The following is a 12,278-nucleotide window of genomic DNA, read 5'->3' as shown; positions in this document are numbered from 1 at the left end:
AACATCATCCAAGACCTCTGTAATCATCTACCTTGCATGCCTGACATGTAAGGAAGATGCTTCGCATGCGTACAAAGTGAAGCTCAAATTTAAGAGACCAATTGTGGAATGAAGTTTGTTCCATTTGGCTCCTTCTTTTCATGTTTAAGGAAACTGGAAAAAACAAACAAACACCCCAAATCCTTGAAAGTTATAAGATGCCCCAAACTTTCCAGAGGTGATAGTTACATGGCAGACATAAAAGTTGATCAACGCCCTCCGATTGGCCTTCTAAATTTGGCGTCTGTGAGAAGTAGCCTCCATGCAACTTTATGTGGCGTTGCGCAGATCCAAAGAGCAGTCCACTTTAAACTTGGCCACATTAAGATGTGTAGACTCAACTCCTAGAATTCTTCATCTGGCATAAACTTCCCCAGCCAGTTAAAACTTGCCATGTTTGAAAAATATTGCCTTGGATCCTATTTCAACTTATATCATTGATCAAATGGTAGACTAAAAGGGAGTAGATAACTTCTATTTTGATTTCAAAAATTTCCTTAAAAGCACATAGGGGCACTAGCATAGCTCCAGCATTTCCTTTTGAGTTTTTTAAAAGCAGCTGTGTCTTTTCCCAGGAACATGCTGTTCCATCTCAGAAAAAGACATAGATGCTTTAATCCCTTGAAGAGAGGCTGGGTTCCTGCCCCTCTGAGTTCTGAAGACAATTTTAAGAAATGAATTCAAAGTACTGCTCATTCCCAGCATATTATGAATGGGCATAGTGTTTTCCCAAGATTTTCCTAAAGTAAAATGTTGCTTATAATTTGGGGAACATTTTGATGGGGTTTTTAAAAAATCTTAGTTCGTTATATTGTCCCTGTCTGTCTATTCCTGCTCTCACATACAATATCATCTTCATTTTCCCATCCTGTATAAAAGAAACAAGTGTTTTCCTTACCTTCTGAAAATGTGCTCGCTTGTGATCGAAATATTAATGCTAGAATAGCCCACTCTGAAATAATAATAATTACTGTAAAGGAAAGCCTTGTTCATTCTTAATCTTTATAATGACTTTGATTATGCAAATCCTCTCTATTTAATCACTCCGTCAAACAACATGGATATTAGTTTTCCTTTATCTCCCAAAAGCTGTGTTTTTCTAGTACCTCCTGGTAAAATACTATTATTTTCCCCCATGCTTCACCAATTCTTTACCTAGGCATCTTACTGGGTTTAATGGAAACTTATAGACTTGATTGCGGTGTGTGTATGTATGGCTGTTGATTTCTCCTGTCTAATTGGCAGTGCAGTCAGATGTCACATCAAACCAGTTTCCTTAATATTGCTGATTGGGGGGTGGGGGGATATTGTAAACTGAAATGTGGAGCTACCCTCCCTAACCCAATTCCTAGCACTTTCCCACTCTATCAGGCGAACTAATAAAATACAAAGCATGTCATTTTCTCCTTTCCAGATAATATTCCTAAATGTCTAAAAAACAATAATGCTCTGTTTGGAAATTGAGGAGTGGCGTAAACTTTTGTTTGTAGGCTTAATAGATTGAAACTCGACCGGTCATGTGCCTTGGCTCATTGTTCTTTAATTGCAGGGAAGAAGCGAACTGTCGCTTTTAAGGGATGTGCATTTGGTGTACTTCATTTTGCCTTTTGCAGTTTGCTGAGAAATAGTCTTGCAAATACCTCTGCTGTGCTCTAATAGGTGTGGAGAGTGGGGTTCCTTAACAAAACATATTGTTCTTCTAATCTGAACTGGAGGTTTTTCTAGGAGCTTATATCACCAGTTTTGATGTAGCTTCTTTTACTCATTCAGTTTGCTGATATTTCAGTCTTTCACAGATGTATTTCTTCCTCTCCTCTCCTCTCCTCCTCCTCCTCCCCCCTCCTCCTCTTCTTCTTCTTCTTCTTCCACTTCTTTATCTTTGTCTCCTTCTCCTTCCTCTCCTCCTCCTCCTCTTCTTCTTCTTCTTCTTCTTCTTCCACTTCTTTGTCTTTGTCTCCTTCTCCTTCCTCTCCTCCTCCTCCTCCTCCTCTTCTTCTTCTTCTTCTTCCACTTCTTTATCTTTGTCTCCTTCTCCTTCCTCTCCTCCTCCTCCTCTTCTTCTTCTTCTTCTTCTTCTTCTTCCACTTCTTTGTCTTTGTCTCCTTCTCCTTCCTCTCCTCCTCCTCCTCCTTCTTCTTCTACCTCTTCTTCTTCTTCCACTTCTTTGTCTTCGTCTCCCTCTTCCTCTCCTCCTCCTCCTCCTTCTTCACCTCCTCTCCTCCTCCTCCTCCTCTTCCTTCTCCTTCTCCTTCTTCCTCCTGCTCTTCCTCCATAGCTTTCCAAAGTTACCCGTTCTCAATGCCTTCCTCCTCATTCACATGTGGTGTATTCTGAACCATTATTTCTCAACCCTGGCAACTTTTAAGGTATGTGGATTGCATCTCCCAGAATTCTGGGAATTGGAGTCCACAAGCCTTAAAATTGCCAAAGTTGGGAAAGCCTATTCTGAACATGCCAATAAAATGAATGTACACGGGTAACAAAAGAGACCTTCTCCTTTCTCACTGATCTTGAGCAAATCATGCAGGTGCTGTGGTTATGCCTATTTGCAAATATTTGCTTATCATTATACAGTACATAGAGAGGGGGAAATAATTTATCAGGTTTGCCGGGAGGAACCCATTGTAATTGCTGCACAATTTATCAGCAAGATATAATAATACTTTTAAAAAACTCATTTTTTACAGGTTTCACCCCATAGTGCTTCCTCTGAGTTATAGTTCTATCTACCGATCCTTGGATTAGCAGAAAACGATGCCAGCTGAAACTGGCTATCCCAATTGCAATTCTTTCTCTTTTTTTGCCTTGATTAATTCCCTTTTCAGTTACTATTCCTTCCAGTCCCTTTACTTCCACCCATAATGAGAAAATCTAGCAGGTTATGCACACTTTAAGTGTCCTTCAGTGATGTTGAAATAAAAGGGGAAATGTAATGAAGGACATCTTAATTATCTCTGTGGAGTCTTTGATGCTCTCTGAGCTGGCATTACCAGACGAGGTAACATCATAAGTGTTGGTGAGTGTTGTGTTTGTTTCCTGCTTAAGGTACTGTTCTCTGCTTGATTGTTTAAGGAGATATCAAAGGACAAAACCACAGCCCCTCCAAGAGTCTACGGAGAGGGGCGGCATACAAATCTAATAAATAATAATAATAATAATTAACAAGCAGAAAGCAAACAGAACACTCACCAGCACTGATAATGTTATCTAGTCTGGTAATGAAATGTCTGACAGCAAACAGCCACCAAGGACTTCAACATTCAACTTTGAGCTATGTGCATATTCTCCATTAATCCTTCCTCCCATAGGGTCTGGGGGGTGAGATAGGGGCAATATCAATGGAATGCTAAAGGAAAAAGAGGTCTCACCGCATATATGTGCTACGATTAGGTATCCATGGGGACATAGCCTATATCCTCTGGAATAATATTTCCAATAGCTGCCTCAAGCACACCCAGGCACACCTCACTTTGCAACTAAGCATTTTCAAGCCTGTTGAAAGAAAGCATAGCAGTTAGACTTATATATATATTTATATAAGGAGCACAGCATACAGGAATTTGTATAAGGAGCACAGCAAACAGGAATTTGTATAAGGAGCACAGCATACAGGAATTTGTATAAGGAGCATAGCATACAGGAATTTGTATAAGGAGCACAGCATACAGGAATTTGTATAAGGAGCACAGCATACAGGAATAGTATTCATGTATGTTTAGTTAAACAAAAATAATATTAGTGATGACTAGTGGTACATATATGCATGCATGTATATATATGTATGTGTGTTTATTTATGTGTAAACATGTATGTATGTGTGTTTACATATACAGCATGTATGTCTGTGCGCGCATGTACACGCACCCATGCAATAACATATAACATTTCATTTTGTACAGCTTTTTATTCTAAATTAGGGAATTAGTCAATCATATAAATCATATATGTTACTGAATTAAAGAAGGAAAAAAATGCAGGTAAGTTTGCATTCCAAAAGATATCCAGAACACCTGGTTGCCTCTCTTCTTCCTTAACCTCTCTGTCAAAAGAAACCTGAACCAGATGTTGACAAACGATATATATTGGCTGTCTGCGGCAGCAAATAAGGTGTAAATTTATTCTTTCTACTGCTGTGTAACGTCGGGCTCTTTTGTATGCAAGAAACGAAGCAAAGGTGTATCGATCTATTTCTTTTAACTCAGTATTGGAAATAGATTCCCTGGGAAGATTCAAGGTTCCAGTAATCACATGCGGGCAGGGCAAGGTTATGACTTATGACCTTGAGGGTGGCAGAGTGGTTTTCTTCCAACACTGAGAGCTTGAATCCTTTCAGCTGGAGATGCTGCTGCTGCCGAACAGGCCTTGGGCTTATGTCCTGGATTAGCTTCCAATCGTATGGGTAGTCCTCAATTTACGACCACAACCGAGCCCAAGATTTCTGTTGCTAGAAGGGACCGTTGTTAAGTGAGCTTTTCCCATTTTACGAATTTTCTTGCTACGGTCGTTCGATACATCACCACATGGTCGTAAATCTGAATCCACTGTCCCAAATGGGCACATTTTTGTTAAGCATTTAGTCATCAATTGAGGGCTACCTGTACTACTGGAAGCTAATCCAGAATGTAAGCCGTAAGAATGGTGCGTATGCATGTGATTACGGCTGGTTTTTTAAATAATAAATTGGTTTTTATTACGGGGGTTTTAGCTTTAGATATTATATTCGACTTCTTCTTATGGCTTGGTATCTTTTTGTATTTGTATTATATTATTTTGTGAGTTGCCCCGGAGTCCTTCGGGATTGGGTGGCATAGAAGTCGAATGAGTGAATGAATGAATAAATGAATGAATGAATGAATAAATAAATAAATAAATAAATAAATAAATAGCAAAGGAAAGAAAGACTGAGGATCTTTGGGATGTGGGGCAGAGAATAGATCCCATCACGAGATGAGAACGGTTGATTGGAACAGTGGATTGGTTTTATAAAGAATACTCTCTTGTCCTCTTTCTCTCTCTCTCTCTCTCTCTTTCTTTTCTTTACCTCCTTCTTCTTCCTTCACCTTTTCCTCAGCCTACTCCACCCCAGGCACACCCCCTGCGAACCGCTTCGTGGGATTAGGACCACGGGATCCTGGCAGCATCTATCAGGCACAGGTGAGTTTTAAGAGCCCCTGCCTACTTCAGTTTACTGGCTGCAAAGGAGAGGCACAGTCAAACTTGCCTCCGGTGGCAGCTATTACAGAACAAAAAGGTAACACCGTCCTGGAGACGAGCCCTGGTGGCACAGTGGTTAAAATGCAGCACTGCAGGCAAATTCTGCCCACAGCCTAGAGTTCAACTCTGGTGGGGCTCAAAAGTTAATTCAGCTTTCCATCCTTCTGAGATTGATAAAATGAGGACCCAGATTGTTGGGGGAAATATACAAATAATGATTCTACATTGTCAACCACCCAGAGAGTTCTGTAAAGCAGCAGTTCCCAACCTGGTTGGGAAGAGAGAGGTGGACCAAGTGGTTTTGCGTGCTGCCTGCATCTCAGAGATGCAGGCACACTTGTTTGTGTGGCCCGCTTTCTGACATGCTGCAGCTCTCTGCTGGTCTACAAACTGGGCACACTTACTGTAAAGCAATATGGGGTATATTATATAAGACTAAGTGCTATTAGTATTGCTATTCCAGGCCCCAGTAACTATTCCTCAGAGGTAAAGTGTCAAAATATTTCTGAATATAGAGGTTATAGTTAAAATCTACAGAATAGTTATACTTAAAAGCTGCAGAAAAATAAAAGAAAATATAGGGGAAAGGATATAAAGGAAAAATAGGACAGATAGATGAAAGAGAGCACAACAGAATAGATCAAGTCCGCGGAGAGGGGCGGCATACAAATCTAAATAATAAATAAAATAAAAAAATAAATCAAGAAAAAAAGAAAGAAAACAGTTCAAGAAGAGATTCCCAATCTACTTTGCAGTAGAAACAAACAGAATTAATCGTGTTTCTGCCCTCCCAAATTACAAAACGTCATTTCCTTCTTCCCACATTCAGCCATTTTTAATCAGTAAATCGAGTTGTTGTGTCCATTTTCAGCAAAAGTCCATGAATATAGAACAGCGTTTCTCCACTTCAGCAACTTTACACTATGTGGACTTCACCTCCCAGAATTCCACAGCCATAATCATGGCTAGCTGGGGAATTCTGGGAGTTGAAGTCCACACATCTTAAATGTTGCTAAAGTGGAGAAACACAGATCCTCTTAAAGAGACTATTGTGGAGAAATATTATTTTTCTCAATCTCATCAGATTGTGCATTTCCCAACTTGGGGTTTTCCAGGTCAGTTTGGGGAAAATATCGTTGTCAGATTTTATACCAGGACAGATTAATTATCCTGCCTAGAACGTGGAAGTAGACTGCTTCTCAGGCTGAGGATCTATTTCTCGGTGTAATGCAGAAGTCTTCAAACTTGGCAACTTTAAAACTTGTGTAACTTGGCCACTTTAAGACTTGCTATGCTGGCTGGAGAATTCTGGGAGTTGAAGTCCACAAGTCTTAAAGTTGCCAAGTTTGAAGACCTCTGGTTTAATGTTTGGTGACTAAAAGCCTCTAAAAACAAAACAGGAAGTTTTGGTGGCTCAGATTTACATGTCTGCGCTCTATTTGTGAAAGTTGGAAGATGGGTTAAAAACGTCCTCTGGAAACCACGTCATGCCTTCCGTGCTATACTGGCGTTCTTGGGGAAGTCATTATCCTGACCTTTCAATATATATATATTGTTAGTTAGTTAGTTAGTTAGTTTGTTGATTTGTTGTTACATGTTGTGAGCCGCCCCGAGTCTTCGGAGAGGGGCGGCATACAAATCGAATAAATAATAATAATAATAATAATAATAATAATAATAATAATAATAATAATAATAATAATAGTTAGTCCAATACATAATACACATTGAAGAGAATAGATATGTAGAATATAAATAAAGAAAAGAATAGAAGAAAAGATATAAAAGTATAGGTGAACATATTTGAAAGGAAGAAAAGATAAATGAGATAAGGAAAGACAATTGGACAGGGGACGGAAGGCACATTGGTGCACTTATGCACGCCCCTCTAAGGAACCTGGAGAGGTCAATTGTGGATAGTCTAAGGGGAAAATGTTGGGGGTTAAGGGTTGACACTACTGAGTCAGGTAATGAGTTCCATGCTTCGACAACTCAGTGCTGAAGTCATATTTTTTACAGTCAAGTTTGGAGCGGTTAAGTTTGAATCTGTTGCGTGCTCTTGTGTTGTTGCGATTGAAGCTGAAGTAGTCATTGACAGGTAGAACATTGCAGCATATGATCTTGTGGGCAATACTTAGATCGTGTTTTAGGCGACGTCGTTCTAAGCTTTCTAGACCTAGGATTGATAGTCTGCTTTCGTAGGGTATTCTGTTTCACTCCCAAATATGCTTCACTCCCAAATTACAGTCCCTTCTCTCTCCTCCCCCCCCCGTCCCCCCCCCCCCCCCCCGCCTCTGATGCTCTCCTGTGTATCTCGGCTCCAAATCGAGCTCTACTTGGCTTCTCCGGTATCAATCCTGCCAGGATTTCTGCCTGGCACTTTTCCCAGGCCCCCAGGGGGAAACTCTGTGGTTTTTACAATTACTTTTGCATGCCTCTGGAAAAACAACAACAACAAAGCGCAGGCGCGTGCCCACATATACACATACACACACACACTCGCAGCCTTCACAGGGAGCAAGTTCAGAGGCCAAAGCTAACCTCGGTCTTTCCTCCTTACCCTCCCTCCCTCCCTCCGGCCTGGCCTCTTAAAGAGACTATTGGCTGGTGTGCTTAACATGATGGCTCCTGGCCAATGGGATTCCTTTTCCTTCCCCTCTGGCATTGTTGGCGCCTGACATCAGCCCTTCGTTGCAGCTCTGGCCGAAGCTGTGACGAAGACTTCCGGGTATCGCAGTCTTTCCATCCCCACCCCTTCCACTTCCCCCAAGGAATAACAACTCCGGTGTGGGTCCTTCCTTCTGCAAGTGTGTTGAAGGATGGTTTGGGGATTCATCTTTTCTTTCCTTCTTCCTCTCTGGGGCCTCTGACCATCAAGGTGTAAGAAACGTGACACCAGATTGTCAAATTCCATGGGTGGACGGGAGTGGGTGAGAGGTTGGGTTTGCAGCAAACGTATTGACCCTTTAATCTCTGGCCCCGCGGAACCTGAGGCCTGCAGAGATGAACAAGGGAGCCTAACCAGCCCTGGCAGCTCGAGAATTTTTTTTGGGGGGGGGTGCAAAATAAGAGGAAGAGGGTGTCAAATGTCCAGCTCTTGAATGTAGCAGGATTTAAACAAACAGAAGGAACTGAAAGGAACTCTCTCCCCCCCTTTCTCTGCTCCTTTGCTTGTTGTAAGTGGATTGAAAAAGGAAGAATGCATTCCTAAGAGGTCTGTAAGGGTCATGCATAAGCGCACCATTGTGCCTACCGTGTATAAAATCCTGCATGAGATAGAATAGGTGGATATCAAAAAGATATTGACAAAATGGAACGGGTCCAAAGATGGGCTACAAGAATGGTGGAAGGTCTTAAGCATAAAACGTATCAGGAAAGACTTCATGAACTCAGTCTGTATAGTCTGGAGGACAGAAGGAAAAGGGGGGACATGATCGAAACATTGAAATATGTCAAAGGGTTAAATAAGGTTCAGGAGGGAAGTGTTTTTAATAGGAAAGTGAACACAAGAACAAGGGGACACAATCTGGAGTTAGTTGGGGGAAAGATCAAAAGCAACATGGGAAAATATTATTTGACTGAAAGAGTAGTAGATCCTTGGAACAAACTTCCAGCAGACGTTGTTGGTAAATCCACAGTAACTGAATTTAAACATGCCTGGGATAAACATAGATCCATCCTAGGTATAAGGGCAGACTAGAAGGATCATGAGGTCTTTTTCTGCTGTCAGTCTTCTATGTTTCTATGATAGAGAAAAATTATTTTCTCTATCACCCAATACTAGGACGAGGGGGCCCTCCCTAAAGCTCATAGGTAAGAAAGTGAGGACAAATCAAGGGAAATATTTCTTCACCCAGAGGGTCATTTGTTTATGGAATTCCCTTCCAGAAGAGGTTGTGACAGCTGTCAGCCTGGATCGCTTCAAGGCAGGATTAGACAGATGCATGGATGCAAAAGTGTATCAGTGGTTATTGAAACAGATGTCCATGTGCCGCCTCTATGTTGGTTGAGGCAGGCAGGATTCCCTTGGGTCCCATGTGATGGGGGTCAAGAGAAAGAGAGGGGTTTGCCATCTCTTTCTGCTCAAGATCCCCATGTACATTTGGTGGGCCACTGTGTGACACAGAATGCTGGACTCCATGGGATTTGGCCTGATTCAGCAGGGATGTTCTTATGTTCCTATGTCCCTTTCCTATTGTCCGAATTTACCTGTACCTACTTTGCTTTTGTTTATGTTTATACCACATCTATTATCTTGTATACATTTTGATAAATAAATAAATAGATAGATAGATAGATTAAATAAATAAATAAATAGATAGATAGATTAAATAGATAAATAAATAAATACTCAGCAATTTCAAGCAACTCTCAGAAACATAGAACTAGAAGGTACTTTGAAGATCTTTTAGTCCAGCCCTCTGTCGAAAGCAGGAGACTTCTAACATTCTAGACAAATGGTTGCCCGGTCTTTTCTTGAAAGCCTTCGGTGATGGAGCACCTACAACTCTAGGAGACAAGCTGTTCCACTGAGTAATTGCTCTGAAAGTCAAGAAATTCCTCCTTATTCTGCTTCTTCTTCTTCCATACTGTTCCAATGGACTCGGGGCAGCTCACAGCATATATAAAAACAGAACAATAATGTAAATCCAATTAATACTACAATTTAAAAACAATTAAAAGAAAAACATATCGACCAAACATTCAACAATCATACTTAAAGCATTCAGTGGTCAGGGGGAAGATCAAAAAGTCCCAAGCCTGGCAGCAAAGATCAGTTTTTAAGCTCTTTCGGAAGGCAAGGAGGGTGGGGGCAGTGCGAATCTCTTGGGGGAACTGATTCCAGAGGGTCAGGGCTCCTACAGAGAAGGCTCATCCCCTAGGTCCCACCAGCCGACATTGTTTGGTCGACGGGACCCTAAGGAGGCCAACTCTGTGGGATCTCACCAGTCACTGGGATTCGTACGGCAAAAGGCGGTTTCGGAGATAATCTGGTCCTGTGCCATATAGAGCTTTATTCTCGGTTGGATCTCTCCTTGATTAGTTTCCATCCATTGCTTCTTGTCCTGCCGTCAAATGCTTTGGAGAATAGCTTGACTCCCTCTTCTTTGTGGCAACCCCTGAGATATTGGAACACTGCTGTCGTGTCACTCCCTAGTCCTTCTTTTCATTAAAATAGAATTCCTCCACTGTTCCTCATTTCATACTTTTTAGACAATCTTTGATGTGTTTTTCCGCATGTTCAATTCTTTTTCTTTTTTTCTTTGGCCCAATCTGTCCAGTGCGTAACTCAAGATAAATACACTAACACAGTGGTTCTCAACCTTTTTCTTCATGCTTTAAAATACCTTTTGTGGCAACAGACCATGGGCCACAAGCCACCAAGATGTAATTCAAAATTTAAAGCACTAGGCTGCATCAAACCTTCAGAGGCCCCCTGTGATGACATTACACGCCCCCAGAGGTCTGCAAACCATAGGTTGAGAATCACTAGACTATATTTATTTTATTTATTTGATCAGATTTCTATGCCACTCTTTTCCTGGGACTAAGTTTTCTAACGTTGTGTAATGTTTCTTCTCCTTGTTCACATACTTAGTCGATTGCAGATGTAAGGTAAACAAGCTGCAACTGCATTGGGCAATAACAGGAGCCAAATAAATAAAATAATAATAATAATGATAATAATAATGATGATGATGATGATGATGATGATGATAATATAATAATAATAAATAATAATAAAAAAGTTCAACTGGAACTTGTGCCAGAACTACCATTTCCCAGTGGCAAAGAACTGTGGGATCATAAGCCCGAAAAAGTGGTAAAAAATGAGCAAGCAAAACTACTGTGGGACTTCCGACTTCAGACTGACCGAATTCTGAAGCATAACACACCAGACATTGTGATTGTGGAGAAAAAGAAAGCATGGATCATCGACATCGACATCCCAGGGGACAGCAGAATTGAGGAGAAGCAGCTAGAGAAATTAGTGAAATACGAAGATCTAAAAATCGAGCTGCAATGACTCTGGCATAAGCCCGTGAAAGTGGTCCCAGTGGTACTTGGCACGCTGGGCGCAGTGCCAAAGGATCTCAGCGGACATTTGAAAACCATCGGAATTGACAAAATCTCCATCTGTCAATTGCAAAAGGCCGCTTTACTGGGATGGGCAAACATAATTCGCCGCTACATCACACAGTCCTAGGTGCTTGGGAAGCGCCCGACTGGTGATAAAATACGAAATCCAGCATAGTGATCTCGTTTACTGTGTTGTATTGACATAATAATAATAAGCCTTGTGCTGGAATTAAATTGTTGTTGTTGTTAGTTGCGAAGTCGTGTCTGACCCATCAGGACCCCATGGACAAAGTTCCTCCAGGCCTTCCTTTCCCCTAACATCGTCTGGAGTCCATTTAATCTCACGCCGAGTCTTCAGTGACTCCATCCAGCCACCTCGTTCTCTGCCATCCCCTTCTTCTTTTGTCGTCAATCTTTCTCAGAATTAGGCTCTTCTCCAGTGAGTTCCTTCTTCTTATTAGGTGACCAAAGTATTTGAGTCGGGATGGTGCAGTGGTTAGAGTGCAGCACTGCAGGCTATTTCAGTTAAGTGCTAACTGTAGTTCAGCAGTTCAAATCTCACCACCGGCTCAATGTTGACTCAGCCTTCCATTCTTCCGAGGTGGGTCAAATGAGGACCCTGATTGTTGGGGGCAATAGACTGATACTGTAAACCACTTATAGAGGGCTGTAAACTCACTATAAAGCGGTATATAAGTCTCAATGCTTTTGCTATTTCATCTTCACGATCTGGCCTTCTAAAGAGCAGTCAGGGTTGATCTCCTCTAGGACTGACCAGTGTGATGATGACCTTGCAGAAGACTCTTCTCCAGCTCCAGAGCTCAAAGGCCTCAATTCTTCTGCGTTCAGCCTTTTCTTAATTAAGTACCAAGAGGCTAAATCAGCAGAGGGTTGCCCCCGGTTCAGCCTGGTTCTAAGAATGCAGCTGCGAGAGCTATCATGGG

At 41.5% G+C, this 12,278-nt stretch overlaps 1 protein-coding gene across 4 annotated transcripts in view; it reads left to right on the top strand.

The window, feature by feature from the left end:
* The window catches only part of NFIC (nuclear factor I C), a 246,219-nt gene that overhangs the window by 219,983 nt on the left and 13,958 nt on the right, over window positions 1-12,278 (top strand). For all 4 annotated transcript variants that reach the window (XM_070747089.1, XM_070747096.1, XM_070747080.1 and 1 more), the window contains one exon: window positions 5,111-5,193. In XM_070747089.1, coding sequence (XP_070603190.1) covers window positions 5,111-5,193 — 83 coding nt within the window. The remainder of the gene's footprint in view (window positions 1-5,110; window positions 5,194-12,278) is intronic.

Source organism: Erythrolamprus reginae, chromosome 1, assembly GCF_031021105.1.
Source record: "Erythrolamprus reginae isolate rEryReg1 chromosome 1, rEryReg1.hap1, whole genome shotgun sequence".
Classification (NCBI taxonomy): domain Eukaryota; kingdom Metazoa; phylum Chordata; class Lepidosauria; order Squamata; family Dipsadidae; genus Erythrolamprus; species Erythrolamprus reginae.
The sequence above is the reverse complement of the archived record's forward strand: the minus strand, read 5'-3'. Positions and strand labels throughout refer to the sequence as shown.